The sequence below is a fragment of the Cucumis sativus genome, chromosome 3 (assembly GCF_000004075.3).
Source record: "Cucumis sativus cultivar 9930 chromosome 3, Cucumber_9930_V3, whole genome shotgun sequence".
In the NCBI taxonomy this organism is placed as follows: domain Eukaryota; kingdom Viridiplantae; phylum Streptophyta; class Magnoliopsida; order Cucurbitales; family Cucurbitaceae; genus Cucumis; species Cucumis sativus.
The window spans coordinates 27564607-27592260 of NC_026657.2; the positions used below are offsets into that span (position 1 = coordinate 27564607).

Consider the following 27654-nt stretch of genomic DNA (forward strand, 5'->3'; position numbering starts at 1 on the left):
TATTGATGAACAGATGAGTAAACAAATTTACTGATTTCTTAGCTTGAAGTTACTTGTGTCTTTTTAACCTATAAAGAATAGAAAGGGAAAAAAAAGAGAGAAAAACGAACAGACAAACAAATATTAAGAATTCTCACATATCACCACAGTTTGTGAGTTTGTCACAAATGCAGAAGATTAACAATTTATTTCATATTAACTCACCTTTCAATCCATGGTAATATAATGAAATATTTCATCCCAAATGCCAATTATCAAATGCAACTATCTCAGCCCAAAGTCCAAGTAAATACTATAACTAAATTTTCCCACATTTGATTGTAGTTTTCATCTTCTAAAGTTACAAATATGCCCCCATATAAACAAAGAAAAGAGAATGGCTTTCCTTCACTATTCAAACCAAATTATCCACCATAATAAATTCACACTAATCAGAGTTCAGACAAGGCACTAACTTATATTAGGATGTTTCTATTTAATTTATGAAGGTGACAGCATAAAATGTCTTTCTAGAAAACCAAGTTTTAAGGTAAGAAAGTGCTGAAATTCAACGAGGCAAGCAGTTTTGAAATTCAACTAGCTTTCAACAAAATTAGGATATGTCAAATGGAAGGTACAATGAAAAGACACTCTAACAAGGAAGGACCTTATGCAAGCTAAACAAATGGCTGTGATGAAACTCGACTCAGGCTGTGATTTATAAAAACGAAGAAAAATAAAAATAATTAAAAATTGGACTTTCTCCTCAGTTCTAAACTACAAAATAAGAACCAACAGAAGTCTACTGTTATCCTCCAGCTATCATTGCTAACTCTTTCAATAGAAACCAGTCAAGATCATAGAGGAAAACGTTGGGGCAAAATCCGGCAGCAGCAACCAAGGGACGTCATTCTTGTGTTTGTGTGTATATCGGTGGCACAAGAAGGGTAGCTATAAGGTGGGAAAAGAATTTCCAAAAGGTAAAAAAAAAATAGCCAGAAATGACTATCATGTGTTGCACTAACTCAACCTCATGCTCTGCCTCGTCTTGATCATTCGTTTCAGCGTAGCCAGCCAGAAGCTGCACTCGTCCCATTCGCTTGTGGTGAGAAGCACCTATAAGCAGCAATAAGTGAATGTGTCTCATTTTGAATTGTAGAACAAAACAAGATAGTAAGAACTTTATAGAACAAATACCTGGATCTGCAGTGCACGACCATAATCGCCAGTATCTAGAGCTTGGCAGAGCTGACCAAGCTTATCAGCAGCATTTTTAGATATATCCCCACTGTTCAGTTTGCTGAACAATGCACCCATCTTCCTTGAGTTGTCTTCAATTTCCCGCTTCTTACCCGGATTTGCCCGCGCACCTCCCAGTGCTTCTGAGGTCTCATTGAAAAGTCTGGTCAACGTTGCTACCACAGGTTTTTGATGAGCTGCAGAGTATTAATCAGTTATTGGATCTAAAATAAATATATGTGCGTAAGTTGTATGGAGTGAAAAGTAAAACAAGTTCAACCACTATCCAGATTACATCATTATAAATGAACAATGAATTGTAATGAGAATGAATTTCGGAAAACTGAGCAGAATATAACTAACAATTACCAGGTACGTTTGAAGTATCTGCAGTCTGCACGGTTGGTGGTGGGGCTGGAGGCATCACCGCTGGCTGTGTTGGAGCAGATTGTGTGGGGCTGGGAGGCTGAACCAAACCCATTCCAGGTAGCTGAACGGCTCCTGGATTAGGAACTGGCATGAATCCCCTAGAAGGTGGAGCGGGAGCCACAACCTGAGGCATTTTATGCCCAGGAACTGAATCCATGTGCGATGGGACAGGACCAACTGAAGCAGCTGGTATAGGTTGATAAGTAGGATTTGCAATTCCCTGAAATATTTGAGAAACAAATGTTAAATTATCGTTAAAAAGTATCTTTTACACCTAAAATGAAATGACTTTATCCATCATCAATGAAGAAGGATTACTAACAGGGTACAACTGAGAACCCAAAGTGGGCGGCTGTTGATATTTTTCCATATTTCTCAAAGCAGAAGGTGTTGCAGGAACAAATGGCCTCGGAGCAGGCTGACCCGGGGGTGCAGAGAAATTTGTCTAAAACAAACACCAAATTATTATTATTAGACCAAACCAACCCAATTCTTAGAAGAATTTCAAGCAGCCTCGAGAAACAGTATCTTAAATAGAATGCAAGCCATGATAACCATTAGCATCATTTACATCACCTTGACACTTACTCCAAAAGTACTTTCCAAAAAATCTTCGAAGAAATGCCAGTAAACACTGGAATTCTTCCAAAGATATGGCAGGTCAATATTAGATTGATGCGGGATGATAATATTTAGAAGGAATGTGTTAACCTTTTTAGACTGAGTCGATTGAACATGACCTACATGCTTTTAAACTTCAAAAGATGTTTTCATCTTTCATATTTTGAATTCTCCTTCATCTTAAGATTGTTTTGGGTTCAAAATGCTATTCATGTATCTCCTAGTGTCATAAAACCCTAACTTCAATTAAGTCCAAACTTTTTGGATTTTTCTGACCTTGTTCAATTCTAATAATCAATAGATATGTTAGTTGAGGTTTATTTTCTCTAGAAAAAGTCACTAATTTTTTGCAGATAACCAGAATTTTCTAGAAAAAGAATAATCAGCAAATAATACCTCTGGAGCTTGAGGTGCCTGTGATGGAACAAATAAATTAGGCTGTGGTGCAGGTTGATATGGTGTAGGAGCAGTGTATCCTCTTGCACCATACGCAGTCTGGGAATAGTTATCATTGTATGTAGTGGTAGGCATATTCTGATGGAATTGTGCTGAAGCAGACTCCTAAGTCATCAACAAGAAAGTTAAATGCCAAATTCGTTGAATCAAGGCAAAACACAGGTTCAAAGCAGCCAAAACCAGAAAACATGTGACGTAAAAGGAAAGGAAGATAAGACACCTGATAATAATGTTTAGTGGCTTCAGAACCATACATGTTTTCACTTGGTTGCTGAGAGTATTCAATATTTGAGGCCTTGTCATTTTTATCTGTGACACAAAAGTAATGCACTTGCTTAGAAAGTAACATCTAACTCAAAACAATCCTCCTCTTAACCTGTATAACCCAGCGGGGTAACTATCTAAGGAATGCACAAAAGAGAAGACATGTAGTTCGGAATTACAGCTTACAACTTTGGTGCTAAGTATTTCATAAAATTAGAAGGTCCAGTCTAAGTTATAAAGAAAGATTAAATTTTAAAACAAATATAAGCATGTTTCTGAATCATTTTTACTTTACCAGTATTGAACTTGTTGAAAAACAAATAACTTAACCAGTTCATCTTGTACCAAATTTATTTCACATTGTCAATCTTAAAAATCCAAAAACTTAATCGTCAAGTAGGGACCAAGGACAATATTTGTAACAGTACTCTGAATTATAATTTACTTTTAGGCATTGCCAGCAAAATGTTACTTACCAGATAAATTATGCAAAGTTGTTAAAAAAATTAATTAAGAAACAGTAAGGTTCAATTTGCTGTTCAAAGGGTTATTAACCACTTGAATACTTCACAATTTTTGGTCTTCAGTGCGGTTTCATGTTTAGGCTTTGGTATCTAAGGCTTTTTATAATTACTCTCTAGGGAAACCCTTTCTTTAGTGGGATTTTTGTGTGCTTGTTTTTGTATGTTCTTACATTTTTTTTCCAAAAGAAAGCACGTGTTTCTATTAAAAAGAAAAAAGTGCATAAAACGGAAGTAGACTCAATAAATCATATATTCTATGATCAAATAAACCAACGGTATGATGACAGAGCACTAACCAGACTCTGTGGAGAGGGAAATTCGATCTCTCAAGATCACAAGTTCAGGCGTCAATTCTTCAGATCCCAATAACTTAATATATTCCAGTGCTGTTGTTAGCTGTCCTTGACTTGCCAATATTTCAGCATATTTCTCAACAAGCTTGCATAAAGTTACACTAAATCTCTTTTGTCCAGTGGCCAAAGCAAGTACGATAGTCTTTTCCATTAAATCCTAGCGAAGCAAAACGCTTGTTCAACTTTATAGTCCAATACATAAGTTCAATAACGTCTCTTAAAGTACACTTACCTGAAGAAGATCAACATAAGATTTTCCTTCACGCTCAGCAGACAAGCACTTCGACCAGATTTCGACAGTTTTATCAATATTTCCAGCACATATATAGCACAGAGTTGCTGGAAGTGTATAACCGGCAACCATAAGTTTTGAAGCAAGAGTATCACATAGCACGGTCCATTCATCTTTTTGTGCAAACTGTCAATTGAAACAATAATAACATTAACGTTGCAATATAGTAGTAGTACCCAAGATTTATAATTTTATGGAGAAATCAGATACCCTGGAAAATCAGCATGAATACTGAAAGACATGTGTACTTTTAGCAAGACTAAAATACTTGATGAACTGACTAGTAAACTGCTTCCAGAATTTCCTGGACAGTACAGTCCATATGTAAAAGCTGGAGCCTTTTTAACACCATGAGAAACATGAAAGTGCAACTATAAACATTTTTTTGGTATCTGCTAATATTATAATGGAATTTATTTCCTGGAAAGTCAAATAACCACATTTAACATAAACCAGACATGTCTGAGAATTAAAGCTGAAAAGGAAGAAACTGGTAACTCAGCAGGCACAAGTCCATCTCAATTTTCAGTAACCAACTTGACATCCCTTCTCACAAATATAGAGTAAATCCTTTGCACACAAGTTCTAAATGAACAAATATGGACATTCCCGGTTTTCTAGAGAATTTTTTTCCAAATTAAATATAAAACTTACACTGCAGAGAAGAGCAAGGGTTTCTTTCCAGAATTTCAGTGGCCTTGTATTCACAAGACTCAATAGATCATTGTTGACCATTGCAGAAACAATCTGATGGAATAAAAACAAGCAGATTAGTTTGTGCAGCCTCATCCCCAGAGAAGCTCAAAGATGTCTCTTACTGCCGTAAAACTTCAGACTATCAAAATTGTAAAGCAAAAAAAAAGTTAATATACACAGCTCCATAAGAAGAGGATAAAGTTTTAGCTACCTTTAAGTACGGTGAACGGGACATTTTTAGATATTGATCTCGTGTATTCTCCCACAAGGACCCACCACCCACATGAGCAATAACCAAGGCATCGGCCATTTTATTTGCAGATACACACAACCCAACAGCCCCCTTATAATCACCTACAACTAGTGCCCGTTGCACACCATCAGCAAACGATGCATCTCCATTATCTTCCACTCCATCCTCAACTTGTGGTTCTTCAGCTGCAACAGTCTCCTCAGCAGCATGGTTATCACCAGAAATTGATAAAGGTGTGTCAGCTTTTGGACTGGGAAGATTGTTAAAGAAATCCTCCCCATTGTCAGACGGGAATAATGTGGCTTCTCTACCATCCCCATATCCAATATTATCTGCTGCTGTATCATTCAGATGCAGAGCATTAACATCCTGGGAAATCTCTTCTTGAGGATCTTGTGATTCAGTTGATACACTAAAACCAAGATGGCTGAGAAGTTTCGTCCTTGCAGTTCCATCATCTTCAAACATGACTTTCAGGAATCCCCATGTTTCCCGATCATCCTCCAAACTGTTTAAAGACACTATAACCGTTAACCACCACCTTTTCTATTGAAAAAGAAAAGGAAGCAAAAAAGAATTAGAGATGGAGACAAATTTTAAGGTCGATGGCATACTCAGATTCTTTAGACTTCTGTTCACATAAAACCCTGAGAGAGGAGCGTTCACCATTTTGTATTGCAGCTTCAAACTCAGATGAACGAGTAACCAAACTGTGCTCCATTACCAACTCATGCACATAAACCTGGAAATAAATACAGGGGTGAAATGAAATATAGCTGTCATGGAATTCAAGTTGACCAATCCAATAAAAAATACCTCTGAAGCACCAGCTGAAGCACCTGCAGCAGGAGTCTTAGGTTGAAATGATACTACCTTCCCTCCAAAGCCAAAAGAGGCACCAACTGGACGTTTATACCACTTTGGTGCTCTCAATGATACTGCATAAAATGGAGACCGGTGAAGGAAAGAACAACAAAATCAAATTTACTAAGGTTATTTCATAGTACATGACAGCTACCAGATACACAAACGTGCACAAAAAACCAACTTACCTGTGCTAAAATCATTATCTCCTACACCATACCGGCTGCAACTCTGTAAAAAGAAGGGAAAGTAAATTAAAAGAATCAGATTTATACCAAAAAAAACTATGCAGATGATGAAGAACTTGAACTAGATACATGAAAATTTCAGACATGGTGAAAGAAGTCACATGAATATGAATAACTATGATTTAGTTTCACATGAAAGAGCGGCTGATTACATTCTTCACTTCTATATATCGAAAAAATATTTAGCCTAGAAAGTTGAAAATTTTATCATTTCTAAACCCAATTGCAAGTTCACGCAATGATCATTAATCAAACTCTCTTATCCAGGAATCCCATCACAGAATCATCAAGATATTCCCAGTAGAAATATCTACTTCATTTTTCATAAAGTATTTAATATAAATCACTCATCTTGGGATATTTCTTTCTTCCATTGAAAACAGTTTCTCATCAAAAGGGAGGGGGAAGATCATAGAACATTCCAAGAAGTCATAATCTAAAATATTAATTCTGTGGTCAGAATTGTAAGGAAACCTGCACAAAGTACAAACTTTTGCAAGTACCAACAAGCTTCAAAATGGATGTACCTCAATATTATATAAGCCAATCTTCCCATCAAATGAAGAGGCTGATATAACACCAGGAATCCTAGGATACCAGTGTACATCAAAGTTCCAGTTGGTACTAGCAGGCAATTCGCACACAATCTGCATTGGGAAAGAAAAAATCAGAGTAGTTTCCTGGTTGATGCTTATGTTCAAGCACCTAATAATAAACAATGATGGAGTATAGAAGAACAAAAAGTAGAACATCAAAGAGCTTACATCTCCAGAAATAGTGTCCCAGCAGATAGTTCTGTTGTCTTTAGCACATGTTAGCAAGTAGGAGGTATCGGTGGGACACCATGACATTGCAATTACACCTGATTTTCAGGCCAAGTACTTTTAGAAGGTTCATTTTGGCAAAAATAAACTAAACTTCATACAAACAAGAAGATATTCAATCCATCATTAGTAGACAAAGCAACATGTGCGGATTAAAGTCAAACTTATCACAATTAAACAGAACTTAATCTGCCAGTTGGGAAGCAAAAAATTACTTCACTGATTCATATAATACTGTTGTATGTACAGCAACTAACAAGCTCAAATGGAAGAGTTTTGAAACCCTGGTTGCTTAAAAGGATAAAAACATAATTAACGACACAGCTACTAGAGTCCAATGCGTGATGAAAATGCTTCCGTCAATCATCTGTAAAATGAGATGAAGAGACGAGAACTACTGGATTGCATTTATCATTTCCAAACATGAAGCATCTAATCTTCAGTATCAACCCATTCAAGACAGTCAGATACAGATCATTGTTCAGTCTTTTATGAGTCTGCCAAACAAATTCCAATGTTATTAGCAGACATGAACACAAACAGGCAAGGCAAATAATGTATTGAAAAGTCGATATAGTCCTCATCATTTTAGGCAGTGAATTTCAATAATTATGCAAGCTCAAACTGTAAAAGCTCACAACCCTCAATCTTTTCGTCATACAACAGGAATAAAAAATAGAAAACTTGAACGCAAGACAACAATCAGTCTAACAAAGTACAATGGCATTGTACAAATTTCAAAAGGAAATAAATAACACCAGAAATCCATCATCTGATTATCAGATCACATATACCTAAGTAAGGGACGGTCATTTGTCATTCTTTTATATGATTCTGTAAATGTGAGAGCAGCTCAAGGACAGATACAACAAGTATAACATAAAATTGAACTTCATTACCATACCTCTAGTGTGGCCCACAAACTCTTTAACTGGCGTCATAATATTACGCATATCCCAAAGCTGAAAGCAAGAGAATGTGTCGACTTAAAAATAGTATGAAATCTTTACAATATTTAAGAGTATAATGTCTGCGAATCATCACCCTGAGGGAAGGGGAATGATCATCATCCGAAGCAACAACAAGTTGAGTTGCAAGATCAGGATTCCACTGCAGCACCGAGCAGCGTCTTCTAGTGGAATCTGAAAAACTGAGTTGACAGGCAAAATATATTTATCAAATGCAACCCAGAAATTTTGGCTGTATAGAAAAAATAATAATTTAGTACTTCACTTAGACTTACCTAATAACCGGTTTTTGCTTCTTCAGGTCCCAAACGACTGAATAAAAAAGTTATAACGAAATGTTAGGGAGAAACAAATGTTTGGTTGGATTCTTTTTTTCAGAATATAACTTTATTTTAGTTGCACTTATTGTAGACCTCTTCCCCTCCCCTGCCCTTGTAATTAAGCTTTTTTTTCATTTGTCTTTTTTATTTCTGAATGTGACCATTGAAATTGTGATATGCGACCATTGAAACTGTAGTCTCAAGTTTGAGGTTTTTCTTTCCTCCCTTTTTGAAATTTCATTCACAAATAGATATTTTCTATTAAAAAACAATTAAATTCAAAATAATAATACTAGATAAAGCTTTCTTCAATCAAGAAACCGAATTTTCATCTAGAAAAAATCAAAGTAAACAACTGCCTAAAATAAAAACAGCCCAAAAAAATGAAACAGGATTTCTTTCCTCACCTGTTGCTCCATTATATGACGTAGAGGCTAATATATGTTGAACTTTACTATTCCATGATAAGAATGAAATTTCACCCTGAGCTGCAGAGCCACTACCCTGCAAAAAAACGGAAAGAACAAATAAATATCCATTTGATTTGAAGTTTATAATACATTGGCGAAAGAGAGAAGAGGAAGCATGGTAGCTGATAGCATAACAAAGTAGAACTTTTCCTGGCATGTAAATAATGGTATCTTCCAAATATGAAGATTAGTCCTACTTGGCTGCCCCAAGGCAATTATTGTTTTTTAAAGAGAACTGAATCCTTCAAAATTTAACTAATTTATAAGGAACTTTTATATTGAAAATAAGAAAATGCATAAGAACTGCCAAAGGTTTCCCTTAGAGGAAATCAAAGAGTATCAAAAGATCCTCCAAATGGAACTAATCGAGGGAGTACAAATACCAGAGTCTTTGTTCTTTTTTCCTTTTTTAACAAGAAATAGAAAAACCCTTTTTTTATAACAGAAAAGAAAAAACTACAACGCCCACTAAAAGAAGAAACATTTCTCCTCCATCACAAAAATTTTCAATTTTCTCTCCAGAAAAATAATCCAAAAAGCTAAAAGATGGCAAAGAAAGTCATTTTGAGAACCCAAAAATGAAGTTCAATATTCGTTGAAGCATCCAAAAATGAGGCTTTGGATAAACCCCGAGAAGTTTCATATTTGTTAAAGCATTGCCCTCTTGATCCAACAAGAATCAAGATTGGCAAGGAAAGGGAAATTCTTGGTGTGTAACAGCCTCTACCATTCTTGTCAAGGTCAATATTTACACAAGCTCCAACTTCAAACTAAAATTATATTGACTTGCCTTCAATCACACGGAAAACAAATATATAAATAAAACTACCCAATTTGGGAAACAGTTCGCCCACATATTCTCCATCCAAGTTTAGGGGAGGGAGGGAGGGAACCCTCTGTCTAATACAGAAGACACTGGTTGAACAAGTTCTTGCTAAATTGACCAAATGAAAGAAGTCTACTATTTCTAGAGCAGGTAGGCTATGGGTGGTCTATCGGTCCTCCCATTTGCTCCCTCTTATTTCCTTTACATGTTCATGGTTTCTTAGACTCCATTCCCTCTAAACCCCTTAATGTTTACATAGGTCCCTACCCACCACTAGGCCAAGGTGGTTTCTCTCCTTGTAAAGATATCAAGGAGTTCATTACTCATTAGGGATTTTATTTGGTACAGCCTACATTTTGGATATGGAAGCCATAGCCACTCAGTAAATTGGAAGTTGGCCTTGCTTAAAGTTTGGGTGGATTGTTTCCCAACCCTACAGCATTTATTCAAGAAACTTTTAGGGCATCACAGTTATACTTAACTGGTTCCTGTGGCTTGAAATTTATGATGGTTTCCCATGCTTGATAAGCAGAAAGAAAATGACTAACCTTATTTCATTGCTTTTGTTTTTATCTCTCTTATAATTTCCAACCAGTATGTATTTCTGTCTCGAATCCAAAAATGCAAGAGAAATGAAAAAAGCATCGACTTCCAAGGATTTCTTGCAGATATATAATAATGGTGGGTGTGCGCACACACACACACACATCGTAATATCTTTCAAAAGTTTATGTCAACAATAAATTGTGTGATGAGACAGAGAGAGAGAGAAATAATAGATTGTGTTCTACAGCGACTACACTAAAAAGGGGTGCCAGAAACTATCCCCAAAACAGGCAAAACTACACACAAAAATACCATTTGTTTGTTGTTAACAAGAATATTAGACAGTTGCAAGTATACTATAAAAAAAATTATACAATCCAGCACAGCCTAACCTTCAGAGGTGGAAAATGAATAGGTTGTGATGGGTTGGCTAAATCCCATATGCAGATTTCACCATCATCAGCTCCAGATGCAAGCAAGTTTGGTGTAATTGTATTAAATTCTAAACCACGCACCTGAAAGAGCAAAATATTTGCTATCAGTGAGAAAAATATGGTACAACAGTAACATTAGATAAGCCACGAACTCTTGAGTATTTCAAAAAACTTACAGGCCCTTTATGCCTTGTTAGATGTCCAACTAGTGGAGTTTCACCTGCCTCAGGACTGAAAAAATAAGGTGAAAAAGAGTCAAGCCTACAAAGCATTCAACACAGCTAAACCTGACGCCGTGAAAACTATTGTAGGGTAACTGCAAAATTAAACAAGTGAACTGAATCTAGTAAAAAAAATATATTTTTTCAGAGGGTTTGCATATGAAACTTTCAACCTATCTAGACCAGGTTCAGATTCATATTTCAACCAATATTTATAATGTATGGAACATTATGGAAACCTTCCTATCCATCCACCTTCACAAGGTCCAAAAGGAATATTTTTCTTTCGCAAGAGGTAAATGAACAATTAAACCAACACAGAAACTTAACAACGCCGACCATTGCGTCAATTTGATCTTTCTCCTTAAATTGCTTCAACCAACCTTCAAAGAACTAACAAGTGATAAAGAAAAAAAAAACCAACAAACTCCTTAATCCTACTGCAGTTAAATTACACCAATTGGTCCGAAGCCGACTCCCCGAAAAGATAAGCACCTGTTAACTAAGAACTTATTAACTCTAGTTCCTCCATTTACCCGCAACCAAACCCACTTCGGAAAAAATTCAATTCCGAATTCTAACAAACAGATTGATCCAATTAAATGCGAAACAAAGTCGAATTACCGGATCAGCGCAAGAGGGTTCCAAATATCAATGTTCCCATCGACGAGTCCTCCAGCAATGAAGCCCAGAGAAAATTGTTCAGAACCCGATCCATTCTTTCCCCACGAGAGACGATTGAACCGTTCGGAGCTCGGAGAATCCCCAATTACAGGAAGGTCTTTATCATCCGACTGGAAATCAAGCTTGAAGATCTCGAGATTGGCTGATGAGCTAAATGACAGATCCACAGCACCAGCCATCGTCCCGGCGGCCATGTACGGTGCGTCCGGTGCTATAGCAACGGACGCCGATCGATTCACTCCTTTTATACACGCCATTGAAACCCCAAACTATGGAAAAAAAAAAAAACCGAAGAGTACACCGAATTGAATTGTATCAACAATCTGTCTATGTATACAATTACAATTATATGAAAAGGAGAAGCAATGATCGGCGGATCTGGAGGATTTAGAGAGAATTTTTTTGGAGAGTGTATAAGAATTTGAGGGTTGTTGTTTCGATCTGATCTGTGAAACGCAAGTGAAAGTGAGAGACTCGCAATTCTCTCTCTCTCTCGCTCTCCAAAATTTTGCGCAAAACAAAAACAAAGAAAAAAAATAAAAGTCGGGATTTTGAAGATTTTATTGCTGCCGTTTCCGGGAGTTTAATTAACGGGTTTCACAAGATTTTATTCTCTGTGTAATGGAACACTAGGGTTTATGTTAGTCAACGTTTTTAAAGACGACTGCTTCATTATTTTTCCAATCAGAATACGACATGTGTTTCTTAATGGGCCTTTTTCTGATGGGCCATTGCTTCCAACTGTGGCCTAAGTCTATGCCCATAATTATTTTTAGAACCCCAGCCCATACCTTTCATTGTTTAGCAAAGGGGTTTCTTAAAAGAAATAATAAACCGTCAAAATGTTTACCCAACAATTTCACATGCTCACAATGTAAAATACCAAAATTACTCTAATCAACAAACGATAAACTGGTCACACGCCTGATATACGATCTCAGGCATACCATGTCCCGAGATGAAAAAACTATTTCTTTGTTATTAAATCTCGAGACTTAGTGGCCCTGAGATGTTTCTAGATGAAATATTTGTCTTTAGTTATTTGATCTTGAACCTTAATTACATCGATCACAAAGAATATATAAATCACAATGACATATATGAAATTTATAAAAAAATATTTGAATGATGAATTTAATGCTCTTAATCAACTCAATAAAACTTAGGTCTAAAATTCCAAAATGATATGACATGTGCAATCCTCATATTTGAAGTTGCAACAATATGAAATTAATGACATATATGAAATTAATGAAAAAATGATCATGCGTCATGGATTTTTTTTTATTTTATTATACAGATTGTAAATATTTTAAGTTTTTGTTACATAGTATAATGTGTTCGGTCTAGAACATCTAAAAGCACCACGTACATATTGTTGTCTTGAACGATCTTGGCCTAAGCAGTCATAGTTGCACAAACAAGTTGACACCAGAGTTGGAGAGGTACCTCTGCATAGGAAGTTAGTAAAATTTGTGATAAATCACATCATCAAATTCAAATTGAGAGGAAAAAGTATTTTTTTTATTGTGAATATGTTTTATAAAAACTTAGTGAATCATATCAACTAAATCAACACTCTTAAAATCATGAATCCACCTTAAAAATAACTTCAAACTACATCAGCCAAATCGATTTACGATTTCAAAAAAAAAAAAAAATTAAGTAGCATCTGATTTTAATAAACTAAATTGTGTGTTTTATTTTAACCTAAGTTAAAGTGCACATACTTTTAATATTTTATATATTATAAGATAAAGTTCGGTCATGTTTCAACTTTGGATATTTATATTATTATTAAGACTTGATTTAAACTTAATAAAGTTTGAAAATAGCATTATGATAAAATTTATAGTTTTGTATTCAAAATTTACGATATATTCAAACTTTTGTAAGGTTTGTCTTCTTGTTTAACTTAATCATACGTAACTCAATCTTATTTTCACGAAATCTTTTGTTAGTTATATTTTTATATAATTTGTTTTATAAGCATATCATTTTCTCATTGTACATATCTCAAATTATATCACATTTTTTTCGTTCACATACATCTTAAGATTGTATCTTCTTTCTCATCTTCTAATTATTTATTACCTTCACTATCTACCCCCCACCCCACCAATAGAGTCATTTCTGATCAGCTTGCTCAAATATTGATTGTTCTTTCCATTAATTAGTATTCAATAACTATTTGTGCAAAATCTTGGACATTATCGAGACGTGTTGTTTCTTTGGTTGCCTAACTCAATTCACTTTTCTTGCTAAATAATCTCATGTTGAACATTTTTATTATCATGATGGTGCTCTTATAACCATGGAGGGTCAAAAGCTATATGAATGATGAATTTAATGTTCTTAATCAACTCAATAAAACTTATGTCTAAAATTCCAAAATGATATGATGTGTGCAATCCTCATATTTGAAGTTGCTATATATGTGTAACATTTGGCGACTTCACCTAATAAACTTCTAAATTTAAATAATTAGATAAACAAGATTCAAACGAGTTTAATTTTTAAAAAAATATATAACAAATTAAGAATTTTAGAGGTGAAATAAGGTTTATAAGCTTAAGGTTAAAATTTTTAAGAATAATAAAAGATTTAAAACCCAATAATTAACAAACAAGTCGTAGTTTTCTATCTCTTTTTCATCAATAATAATAGAGGGAAGACTTGAACCTCAATCTTAAAAGGCATTGAGTGTTTTTTGTCTACTACACCAATTTCAATTGTATTTAGATCGATGTTAATTTGAGAAGCAGAAGTTTGAGTATAATGTTTGGTGGTTTCACTTTTAATGTTGTAACCAAACTATGCACCAAATGCTAATGTATAGTGACTCAATAGTAAAACAGTAATTTTGAAAGTAAAGTGAACAAAATTTTCGCTCAAATGTTGAATGAAAAATTGATTCCAACTTGTCACTTATTATTCCTAAAATTGTTACCCAATATAATTACTTATGTGTTTAGCTTTCAAGTATTTGCTCATATACTGCCTACTTGTAAGTTTAAATCTCTAACAAAGTTTATATTGCGCTTTTTTTAACATACGAAACTTTTCATTAGCTAAGTTAAAAGTTAATGGACTAATACCATATACACAAAATAGGATATGAGGGAGAGAGAGAAAAAAAAAAGAACTAAAGAAATCAATGGAACATTCGCAATGCTGACAAAATAGTTACACTGTTATAGTTTCTAAATTTCTAACCCTCGTCCCAAAACATTAACACAGAGAAGTAATGGATGTAATCTCAAAGAGTTCCTTTGTAAAACAATGGTCGGGCTATTAAACAAAATTGCAAATATAGTCAAGTCTATTGACGACACATTAATACTTATATTAATATATAGTTGATAGATTATGACAAATTTTGATATATATATATTTATAGTTTATTTTTAAATATTGCTATATGCGTCAAAACATATGTTTTGAATCTACCTAATTGTTTTAAAGAAAATGCTGATGGAAAATATAATAAGATACCTAGACAAAATTAATATATATCTATATGTTATATACTCGTATATCATAAATAGATACTTATTCAAAATTCAATTTCAAATATAATAATGATATATCAATAGTTTGTCGACATGCATTTATAATATTTATTAATATGACGTATTGAACTACTGTATGTTTAATTCAAGTCTCATTAATATATAATAACTGATTGGACACTTATTCATCGATAAATATAGTTTAACGAATGATAATTTTAGTACGTACAATAAACTATTATGTTAAATATAATATATATATATATATATATATATATATATATATATATATATATATTATTATATATGTCAATCGTTGACACATAGATGTAGATTATATCAACACGTTACACATATATATATAAATGTTAAAATTAAGAAAACGATGGTAATTTTAAAAATAACAAAAAATGAAATTCATATAAAATTATTTATACATACATATATAGAAAAATCATGGCTAAATTTAGCATTTTTAGAATGAATTTTTGTTATTGCAACTTTAGAAAAAGAAAAGTGACAAAATAGGTAGTGGGGTAAAATCTATTGATCCTTACCACATAAGCGAGAAATGGATCATTTATCCAATTGGAGTATCTCCGTAGAGTAGAACCTCAAATGAATAAACTAAAGAGTAATGTGATCAAGTACGTAAAGAAAAATGTGAGCAAGTGGTTGAGTTTAGTAGTTGCTCGTTTGACTCTAAAGTTATAGTAATATGAAAAAGATTAAGGGTCCGTTTAGATTGCCTATAAATAAAATATTTTTTAATAATACATTTTTTTTAAAAAAAATTAAAATCTAAAGTTACATATTTGGTTTGGCCTCCTTATAAATGTTCATTTGCAAAATTGTGTTTGATTTGTCATATACTAACAATGTTTATACTTAGGTCAAATTACCATAAAAGATTATTAAACATTATAAATTGATTTCATAAAGAAATATACACGCATTTTGAATTTTTTCCATAAATATATTTTAAAACTAATAGCACGTTATCTTAAAATTATTAATTTTTTAGTTACTTAAAATCACACATTAATTTTAATTTTTTTATTAATTATTTTTTGACAATTCAATTTTAGAAGCACAAATATCTTGAAATGTAAATACATAACCATAAAAAAAATTCATCAACAAAATATAAATAAAATAAATAATCTTTTTGAAATAATATAATATTAACTAGACAAAAAGATGTACAATTCAATCACGTTTTTCATTTATCTTCAATTCACAAACCAAACAATTATGTTCTTTATTGACGCTTTTATGCTTTTTTTCACAGGTGAAGTAGATTTGACTAATAGATAAACATTTGCAAATCCTTATATTTAAAATGTATATGAACACACATTGAAAAAATATTCAAAGTATTTGAAAATAAAATACAAACAAAAACAAAAAGGACAATGGAGTGAAAAACGGATAGTAAAAAGGAATAGAAAAAATAGATGAAGAAAAATAGATATTTGGGAGGGATTAATCGTTAAACACCAAATAAACCTTTATTCTAAAATTTGGTTGTATGTGTTTTCTCTTAAATGAATTATTTCATGATCTCATTTTTCTAAAAATTATTTCAAGTCAATGATAAACACCTCAACTTATCTTAAAATGAATTATTTTAAAAATTAAACACTACAAAAATCAATTTAAGCACACTCTAAATTGTTTCAACCATTGACGTAATTAGAAGTGTCTCTTGTTTCAAAAAAGGTGGACAAGTTATTCACATTTTCATTTGATGATGAGAGGCAAATTGAAAGTAAATTATTCTAAAAGACAAAATTTAGCCTAAAATAATTAAAAATAAACAAATATAACTTTAAAAGTTAAAAATCAAATAGTTACAAACTTAAAATTTTCTCAATTAATATTTAGAAACGGCGTTGATTTCGATTTTTGGTTTGAGTATTCAAACTATATCTTGTTGTTATTTATTTATTTTTTTTGTAAATGTATTATAATTAAAGTGTTGGTGAGAGAATTGAACTTTGACTAGATTGATAATACAAACGCTAGATAAGAAACAATAAACTAAAAACATGAAACGATAACGTTACCAAACGACCTTAACAGCACTCGCTTCATCAAACTTTAATTTATTGATTTTAATTAATAAATGTTCGACATGAAATGGAGTAATTTAAAATAAAAATATTTAAGGCATAAAATAATTATAATAAACTATAAACTATAAATTAATGATAAAAGAATAAAACATTAGACCTTACCAAATTATATATATATATCCAAAATTGACTTCTCATACCTAACAGAAAAATGGATAATCCTTTAATTTAAGAAACGGATAGTTTCACTTATTTTATTTATTAATTTATTTATTTTTATGTTTAATATTCTTAATATTTTATTAGAATTTTCATATGTTTAATATTTTTTAATTCGCTTTTAATTTTCTTCTTCTTTCAAATTAACATAATTATATGTTAATTTAGTTTCCAATTTTAAACTTTCAATATTTAAGATGAATGTATTATTTGATTTTCAAATTTTAGATCTAATTCGAAAATTTCTTTATCCATTCAGCTATATGTATTTTATATTTTATATTAACGTGATTAATTTAATTTTAAATTGTACAATATTTAAATTTATATATTATTTTGATCTTTCAAATTTAAATATTTTCTAAATTTCAAATTTCAAACATCAAATTTTGCAATAGGTTTATATGTTGATTTAAATTTGAATTTATTATTTTTACTATCTCGGAATTAGTTAGAATGTTAGATTGTAATTTTTTTTTACTAAGGTAATCATTCACGTTCTCTTTAATGTTATCTTACAACCACAACTTTTACATAATAATACAATTGAGTTGAATTTAAATTAACATCAATTAAGATAAATGAATTGAATGAAAAATAATATTTTAAATTAGGTTTTAACAGATTATTAATAAAAATAATTATATTATAGTTATTATTTTTGCAATGAAATTTATTTTTTTTGATAATGTTAATGTTTTATAGTTTTCATATGTCAATGAATTTTATATATTTTTGAATTTGTACATAATTAAATTATAATTAATCTAAAAAAAACAAGTAAAAATATGGAAAATTGTAATAGATGATCGTTTTGAGAGTAATAATTAAGGATATAACAACATTTTAAAAAATTTGCAATTATAGCAAAACTATCGCAGACAGACTTGTATAGTCTTAGACCAATATTTACAATATTATCTATCAATGATAGAATTTGACAAATTTTGTTATATTTGTTATTTTTTTTAAAAAAAAATTATTGTATATCTAATTATTTTAAATTTAATTGCTAAATTTGCAACTCATCCCGAAAATATTATGAACAATAAACATAGACCAGTGGACCTTCAAAAAGTGGCTATGGTTTCGGAATGGAAGAGTTTGGAATGAGTAGACTCATGCATCCAAGCTTTGTTGTTTGTGCCAATTGCAAATGCCATTGAACGAGGAATGATGCTCTATTTTTTTCTTTTAATCCATTACGTAACATATTTCCTCTTTCGTATGATGTATTTTTCTAGAAAATCTTCCTATATATGCTTTGGAAGATACAAAGACTTATGTTTGGATGTGTCCTTTTGAAGGTTTGGTGTTATTAGACCATAGTTTTCATGAGGGAGAAACTTTAGAACCATAAGGGTAAATAGGTGTTTTTAAAAGAAGTGAGGGTAAAATGGGAAGACAAAGATTCTTCCATTTAATATTTTAGTATGGTAGAGATAAAGTTACTAAAAGATCCAAAGTATGTATGTTGACTGGATGAATAAAATCCAAGAATATTACATGCACAGAAATATAGACATTTTATGTCTAGGATCATTAAACAAATAGAATTTAAACATTTTTAGTATCATGTACAAATTAAATCCCTAAAATCACATTATTTTAATGAAATAATTTAGATTTCATAATCTTGCTTTTTTTTTTTTTTTGTATGGTTTGTTTTGTAAAGATGGACGTAAAAGTAAAAAATATATAGTATTAAAAATAATTAAAATATATTAAATTTTTAATTGAAATTTGTTTTAAAAAATTGGCAAAAGAATTACATTTTAGAGTAAAATAAGGTTTTTTGGGTAAAGGATAAATAGTTTGTCTTCCTTCTCTTTTTTTCAAAAACCCTTATTCAATTTTAACATATGGAATATTTTAAAAGATAAAAAATGGTCTTTTTTTTAACTATCCTAGAAAATGTATTATTCGTTATGTCTTTCACGAGTAAGAAAATGATAAAAATATATTATTTGACAAAATATTTACGTGTAACAAATTTTGTTTGTAAGGATTTTGTTTTATGAATCGTGAAAATTTTCTATTTTATAAAAATCTTTGTTTTAATAGGTGCTTTTTTTAATTATTATATAAAATCATAACCACTAATTTTGAATAACTTAATTATTGAACTTTATTTAAAGAACATTGCTTTTTTGTACGGGTAGCAAATAAAAAAAAGTATAAATTGGAGTATTTAATTGTTTGGTAATAAATATGGAAATGAGCAATTAAGCTTATATTCTAACAAAAGTAATCAATATTTCTTCTATTTTTCAAAAAGATATTTCACAAAACTCCAAACCAAAAATAGAGTCCTTTATCAATCTGCATCTCTATCTCTACTATATTAAAAGGGATAAGGAGAGAATGTTTCTCTTCACCCTTTACCTTAACATTTTTTAAAATTCCCATTTTACCCCTTCGGTTAAAACTTCCACACACCTCATCAATTACGTCAATCTTTCATTGAAACATCCTTTTGCAAAACACTCCATTCCTTCTACAAGAACCCCTCCGACTTGCTTTTGTATTCAACTCTTTTTAGGATTTTATTTTGTCAATTGTTTATTTAGAAACCATTTCTAAACTATCATATACCTAAATGAGATCAAACAGTCAACATTCATATGGATAAATTTGGAAGTTAAATTTTAAAATGATGCTTTCTATTTTATACTATTCATTAAGAAACTATTTTTAAGTAATCATATATCAAAATGGGACCGAAGCGTCTATCACTTTAAAATTTATGCCACTGTTGATATATGATCGAGTGACAATTCTAAAATTAAAACTTTATGTTAAATTTTAAACTTAATAATTTCATATTATTTTTGTTCAAATTACTATCCGAGAAAATGTTAATGGTCCTGGAATTTGTACTTGAATTAATTATAAAGATTCTCTTAATTTACTTTGTGTAGGTGTTGATTAGAGGTCATGATCTACAATACTGTAAATGTTTTAGAAAGGCGAATTTTGTTGTTGTTTGTTCTATTAGATGCATTTCTTGTGGTTTTTTATTTGATTATATTTTTTCAATGAATAATTTATTTTCAATTTCGTTTGATTCTTGGTAGAAAGAACAATAATCAATATATTAGGATATAATTTTATGGCATTCCCTTAATATTATATGATAACAAGCTATTTAAATTGATTTGTTAAAATTTATATATGTTTATGTATTTTACTATATTTTTTATTCTGGGTGATAGAGAGATAAAATTTCTATACTTTTGCCCTTTTATTTTCAGTAACAAAAATATACTTTTTTTTTTTCGAAAGTAGGTGTCCATTCAAAAGAAAATAAATGTAACCTTTCTAATTGTTAATCATAAAATATATTTATATATTTTAGAATCAAAATATTAAGTAAAATATGTGTGATTGGTGATGGTGGAATGCAACTCTTTTCAAGTATTTGTTTGATGAGCACCCGTTGATGTAAATGATGCACATAGAATAATGCGATTATTCAAAGGTTGATGGTCACACATCAAACATGTGTTTATTTTCAGGTAGGCATGAAATGTATATATAAACTAAAAAATAAATAGAATATTTGATAATGGTTTTAATTTAAAAAATCATATAGCTCAATTTTAGATTAAAAAAATTAAAAATAAAGTTTGAAAGTAAACAAAGTAAAATTATATATAAAAAATGAAGAAATTTAAATTATTCTTAGCTAATAACCTCTGGAAGTCATTTGTAAAAATTATAAATTTATGGTTATAAACATTTCTAAAGTAGAATAGCAAAAAAAATCCAAAGATTGAAATTTGAGTGACAAATGAGTCATCCAATAGGCAACTCGATTCAAATACAAAAGGAAAACATTAAAACATTTAACAAATTAATCCATCTGTTCAATAAAGCCTTTTCATCTATTTAGCTAAATTGAATAATAAAATTTAAGTTAATTCCAAACTTAATAAAAATTATTAAAAGAAAAAAAAAAAAAAAACACCATGCCCTTTGCTTAAGGAACCAAACTTCAAATACACTCTTTGCTTCTCAATACTCAGTTCAAAATAAATTAACATAAATAAAAGGATTTGAAAAGTACTATTTTGGTTCTTGTCCAAATTTGTTCAAATTTAATCATTTCAAATATCAAATTTAATCTTAGTCTCTAGTTTGTTCATGTTTATTTTTTGAATGACATTTTAGTATCCCTTACCATTTCTAATAACTTTTTTATAACATATCCAGTAAGAATTATTATTATTTAGCTTATTTTGATAAAAAAGAAGAAGAAGACATTTTTAAATATAGCAATAAAAAATTTATTTACTAAATTTATCAAATTCTCTAAACTTTTGTAGTAATTAAGCCTTAAGTTACTCTTTTTGTCTGTATTATCTACTTTTTGTTTTGTTTTTTATAAAAAAATCTTAAGGGGTACTATAAATATACAATTAATATGAGAGGGTAATTAATATGTGCTCATTTATGCTCCAACTATCTCGGTTCGGCCCGACCCGACTGACCTAATTTGTTTTAAAAAATATGTATATATATACACACAGAAAGAGTTAATAAACCAAAAGCAAAAGATTGTAAAAAAGAGGAAAATCCAAAACAAGAAAGGAGCAAAATATGTGGAATAACCACACCTATATTTGGCAACATGTATACTAAATGCAGCAACCATTAAATTACCATATAAAGAATTGGAGTAAAAATAATGGAGAAACGACTTGTCGTGTCTGTGATACACAAAGAAGGACTGAGAAGACTGATGATGAATGATGAAGAAGAACAAGAACAAGGAGACGAGGGAAGATTTCATTTGAAACAGAAAAAAAGAAAAAAAAAGAAAAAAAAAAAAGGAGAAATGGGAATTTGAGAGAGAGAAAGAGAAGGAAGTGGGTCCCTTCAAAAGAGACCTATAAACACCGAAAACACTCTAAATGTGGCAAAAGGAGTCATGCATAACTCTATATAGTATACAGAGCCATGCAAGGTTGCCGTTTCCAGCCCCTTCTGCCATTTGGGGTAAAACGCTCTTTCACGCTCCTTTATCTTCTCTTCTCTAAATTTGGTAATCTCTTACCCTCTTTCCCAAGTTTATCACAGGCCCCAAAATGGGCAAATATTGAACCTGGAAAAAGGGGAAAGGAAGGAAGGGGCAAAAAGAGGGAAAAAGGGTTGCGGCCTACAAAAACCAAAGGGAATACCAGAAGGGTTTTTCCGTTTAATTTCGGGATTTTTTAGGATTTCGATTGAAACTTTTTCATTTTTGAGGGTTTTGATCAACTGGGTGTTTTGAAATGGGTCGAGGGAAGATTGAAATCAAAAGGATTGAGAATGCTAATAGCAGACAAGTTACATTCTCGAAGAGACGAGCTGGGTTGCTTAAGAAGGCTCAAGAACTTGCTATTCTTTGTGATGCTGAAGTTGCTGTTATTATCTTCTCTAATACTGGCAAGCTTTTCGAGTTTTCTAGTTCTGGGTTTGTGTTTTCTATACACTCCTTGATTATCGATTCTTGTTTTTCCCCCCTCTCTTGCATGTTAGTTGGTACTCTATTTTCTAGAGAATATTGTTGGGTTTTCATCAGATACTGGAGAAATTGAGCTGAATCTCGCGGGGCTGGTGGTTTGGTGTTTTTGTTTGTACATTGCATGTTTCATTTTTCTTGTTTTCAGGCTGTCATTTTGTTTGCTGAATAGAATGTTTCATTCTTGCTCTTCTTCATTGCATATTTTTTTCCTTTGTATTAATGTTTTAGATAGTTTACGGTTTAAAAGAGGAGCCTTTTTAGGCGTCTCTGTTACTTACTTGACTGTAATTAACTTCTTCATTCTATTCTCATTTTTCTCCATGGACACAATACTGTTTTGAATCATTACTCCAAGTTCCACCTTGTAAATTTAAGTTTAGTGCTGGTGAAATATTTTCATTGATTTTACAGTATATGTCTAAAGCTTTCTAATTGCTGAGCATGCTATATCCCCCTTTCTTAAAATGTCTTACCATGTCTGTGGAACTTGGAAGGCTTATCTGAAGTATCTTATGATTGTTCAACATGTTTTTTGAGGCAGGATCAGAATATAGTTTTTCTTGATATACTCTGAATCGACTTAGACTTAATGTGGTGATCCACAGAAAATTATATAATCCAATTGTTGCTCCATTTCTTTTGGTGCTCAACTCTGTTTCATTCATTCTTTCATCACTGCCATTGCTTGTATGGAGTTATGAGGTTTGGCCATATAGTTTGGATCTGGCTTTAGCAATGAGGGAGGAAAATTATGAATGAAATCTATTTCTTTTATGTGGTTTGAAGTTGGGTTTTGTTTCTGACTTTGTTTTCCACTGCTTCATGAATCATGAATCAAACAGAGAATATTTTGCAACACATTTATCAACAGATCCAGTGTATCCAAATATATGTCTTTGCCATCTTGTCACTGTTACATTACATGCACCAAGTTGTATGGACACTCATTCAAAAGTAAATAATCGATGTCAAAAAATTTAAAAACATATACATGTACATGGATTTTTTCGGATCATTGGAATTAAAAGTTAAATATTTTTTGAAGATAGACTGAAACTTGAAATGTGAAGTGCAGACTGTACATTATCAATTGCTCTCTTTTTATTACAAATGAAGCCTAACTCAATCTATTCTATCCTTCTTTGGGCAGCATGAAGCACACTCTTGCAAGATACAACAAATGTGTAGAATCTTCAGATGCTACAGTAGACGTGCACAAGGTTGAGGTACTGATTATTCCATATTAAGTTATGTTACAAATGAACTTTCATGGCCTGTGTCTAACAGGTCTCTAAACATTTTAAAAAGTACCCAATAGGTCATTAAACTTTTAATTTTGTGTGAACGGTAGGTCCTTGAACTTTCAATTTTGTATGCAATAAGTTCTTTTAAAAAATGTATGAATTTATTAAACATAAAATTAAATGTTGAATCATATATTACATTAACTTTTAATTTTGTTTCCAATAGGTATGCCCATTTAAAAGAACTCATTCAAATAGTTAAATGATCTATTAGACAGAAAATTGAAAGTTAAAAAACTTAATAGATAGAAAATTGTAAGTTGTGAGACTAATTGGACACCTTTTAAGTTGAGGGACTTGTCTAACACAAATTTTAAAGTGTAGAAACTCAACGTGTAACTTTAACATTTAACATTTATGTCATTTAGATAAGGTTGATACCTCAAAACTATTATATTTTCATCACAATTTTACAAAACAAGGTTGATAAGGAGTACGGAAATATTTCTACTTGACACTATTGTTACGGGTTATAACTGCTTGGTTGTTTGTTTACTTAAATGTTCTCGGAAGAAACAATGCATTATTCTTTCTAACAGTATCTCTCCCCCCCCCCCCCGGCAGCGAGAGCATGAGGAGGTAGACATTCTACGAGAGGAAATAACAACTCTGCAAATGAAACAATTGTATGCCATCCTACTTGGCGCATGATCTTTAAAGTGAAGTTGCATCTTTTATATGTACTTATCATTTTTTTTCCTGTGCAGACAGCTATTGGGAAAGGATCTCACTGGCTTAGGCTTCAAAGAGTTGCAAAACCTGGAGCAACAGCTAAATGAAGGGCTATTACTGGTGAAAGAGAAGAAGGTTTGGGTTTGACCATCCCTTTACCTTTATCTTCCTAAAGTATAAAAGTGATTTTCTGTAACATGGAACTTCAAAAGATTAATTGTACTTTCAAATCTTGATGAACCTTTTATTTCTTTAGGAACAGTTACTGATGGAGCAACTAGAGCAATCAAGGGTACAGGTGACTTAATATATTTTGTGCCATCTGTATAGGACATATGCTTTCAAATTTTGATATTTAAATGAGTTTTAATCCTTGAAAAAATGGAACCTCAGAGAGAGAACTTTGGTGAACAACATGCTAAACCAATGTTTTCGTATTCAGTTTGTTGTTATGATCCATAACACAATAGCTTAGAACATGATAATTCACGTTTTGATGGTCAAATAACTCAAGTGGTTATCATTATTAGTGCTTTTGATGACAATGACGGGTGCTCCCCGTGCCCTGCCTCCACTATGCAAATAATAATGAATTCAAAACATAACTACTTTACTTTGATATCTATGCGTGTAGAAGTTAGTTTTTCTTTGGTCAAATTTGCCCTTTGTTAATAGACTCAACTACCCGACTTATAACCCAATTTCACAAGGCGCAAGCAAAATTTCTGCTAAATGCACAATGATAATGCGAAGATAACAAACCATGGATTTTTATATAAAGTTGACCTTCTAAAACAGATCCTACCGTTGAAACCCTACTTAAACCTAATAACGATAGTGGTGGGAACACAAAACTGCAATCAGACAGTAGTTATGAGAAGAAAATTGTAGATTATTCACAAGTTATGGCATGGTCAGGCTATTTCATCCATGCTAGCTAGAAATCTCTAGGAAACAGGGAATGAGATGACTCATGTTCACATTTTTGTTTCAGGAACAACGAGCAATGCTTGAGAACGAAACTCTGCGGAGACAGGCAAGGAGATGTGTTGATCTAACCTAAGAATCATTATATATTTACTAAGACACAAGTTTTTATAATTTTACCGCACCATGCATTGTAGGTCAATGAGCTTCGGTGTCTGTTTCCGCCGGTTGATTGCCCCCTTCCAGCTTATCTTGAATACTGCTCCCTAGAGCAAAAGAATATTGGCATTAGAAGCCCTGATATGGCCTGCAACTCTGAAATTGAAAGAGGAGATTCAGACACCACCTTGCACTTGGGGTAATGTCTTGCTTTTTAACTGCGTAATGAATTTGTTTTAGTCCTACCTGCATTTAATTCTTCTCTAGTTCAATATTATGACATAGTGAGAAAATGGTTTGTTCTTCTCAACAATTCCCTGTCTTCTCTGCTACTGAAAAGATAACATGAAATTGGCAACAACTCTGCTCTTGCAATCTTCCTTCCATTGTATGATTGGTAATGTTTCTAAATTCATCCTCCCTGTTGCTCAGGCTGCCATCTCATGTTTATTGCAAGAGAAAGGAGAGTGAGAGAGATACTCATTCAAATGATTCAGGGGCTCAAATGGGCATATTATGATCTCTCTCTCATTCATTCTGATTAATTAGAATGGACTGCACAGACACTGACGAGACGAACAGTGAAAACCAGTTTCATCTCCACCTTCAGAAACTGCAAATATTCATTAGGTGACTTTGAAACCATTGAAACAGAGAGAATTAGAAATCTTCATGTAGCAGATGAGATTAGTCATGAAATGGCATTGTTGTAGTTAGTTTTAATAGATTTGGGAGTCATTTGTTAAGAAATTTACGAACTCTAGTCCCCTTCACGTGTAGCTCTGCCTAAAGAAGGAATATTAGCTATTCTTTCTAGGCTATTTGTTAGCTGAATCTGTAATTTTTTCTGCCTTACTTCTATGGCTGAATCAAATTTGAAATGCCAATCTAAAAGTTTCAATGTGTATTGAGTTCTAAGATGTCCTCTCTCTTGATATCTCTATTTTTCTTGTTTTTCAGTTTCCAGAAAGAAGGTAATCAACCGTAAACTTGTATTATTTATATTGCAATTAAACAGTAAAGTTTATACATCATAACTCATAATCACAATTCAATATGTTAAAAAAAGTAGAAACAATCCAACCATGGCTATTGATTTCTCAGTCTAAAGCAATCAAGCAGTTTGGTTATTGATTTCTCAGTCTAAAGCAATCAAGCAGTTTGGTTCTCTCTTCCAAAACATCAGAGAATAGAGAATCAACTTCCTTCCTCAAATCATCTACCTCCTTCTCAAGAACCTCTAATCTTTTATGCAAATTCTGAGCTGCATCACTGCTTTTCCCAGCCGCCACGGAAGCAACAAGAAGCTCAACTGCATCATTCACCTCTTTAATTTCCTTCAACCTCACCCCAGATTCACAAATTGCTTTATGAACAATAAAATCCAACCTATCTAAACCAGATACCCCAAATTCATCATATGATTTTCTCATTTCCAAGAATGCCTCAGCATCTCCACTCAATCCAGAAATCACAATCCCACAAACCCACAAACCAATCTGTTTCATAATCATCAAAGCACGATGAACCACTAATTTTTTTTCAGATTTCTCAACTTCCACACAAATCTCTACATTTTCACCTTCCTTAATCGGCTCCTTGCTGAAACTGCTTGTTCCTATAGGCTTTAAACGATCAATAGCAGAGGAAGGAGAATCCTCCACCAAGCTCAAAGCATGAGAAAGTTTCAACCGAGCTTGTCCCAGATGAGCAATACACGAAGTAATCGAATTCAAAAGATCAAGCAATTTCAATGTGTATTT

At 31.9% G+C, this 27654-nt stretch overlaps 2 protein-coding genes across 5 annotated transcripts; one reads left to right on the forward strand and one right to left on the reverse strand.

Moving 5' to 3' along the window:
• Window positions 1–455: 455 nt before the first annotated feature.
• LOC101219034 (protein transport protein SEC31 homolog B) lies at window positions 456–12067 on the reverse strand. Its single transcript, XM_004149681.3, has 22 exons — window positions 11452–12067; window positions 10783–10837; window positions 10565–10687; window positions 8738–8834; window positions 8286–8322; window positions 8087–8192; window positions 7947–8004; window positions 6983–7080; window positions 6746–6865; window positions 6159–6201; window positions 5923–6044; window positions 5721–5848; window positions 5065–5614; window positions 4812–4904; window positions 4098–4283; window positions 3809–4022; window positions 2945–3033; window positions 2665–2829; window positions 1970–2092; window positions 1588–1867; window positions 1177–1415; window positions 456–1095 (listed from the first exon to the last, which is right to left on the reverse strand). Exons 1-22 carry the CDS (start codon window positions 11766–11768, stop codon window positions 1000–1002), a joined length of 3339 nt encoding a protein of 1112 aa, XP_004149729.1. The 5' UTR covers window positions 11769–12067; the 3' UTR covers window positions 456–999.
• Window positions 12068–22137: 10070 nt separating this feature from the next.
• Window positions 22138–26798, forward strand: LOC101218805 (agamous-like MADS-box protein AGL15). Of its 4 annotated transcripts, none has more exons than XM_011653461.2 (8): window positions 22138–22778; window positions 23980–24055; window positions 24698–24759; window positions 24841–24940; window positions 25068–25097; window positions 25800–25841; window positions 25930–26090; window positions 26324–26798. In XM_011653461.2, exons 1-8 carry the CDS (start codon window positions 22597–22599, stop codon window positions 26409–26411), a joined length of 741 nt encoding a protein of 246 aa, XP_011651763.1. In that variant the 5' UTR covers window positions 22138–22596; the 3' UTR covers window positions 26412–26798. The 4 variants fall into 4 exon arrangements, with proteins under 4 accessions (XP_011651763.1, XP_011651762.1, XP_011651761.1 ...); XM_011653460.2 differs by having other exon boundaries at window positions 22139–22778; window positions 25068–25103; XM_011653459.2 differs by having other exon boundaries at window positions 22140–22778; window positions 25062–25097.
• The last annotated feature ends 856 nt before the right edge of the window (window positions 26799–27654 follow it).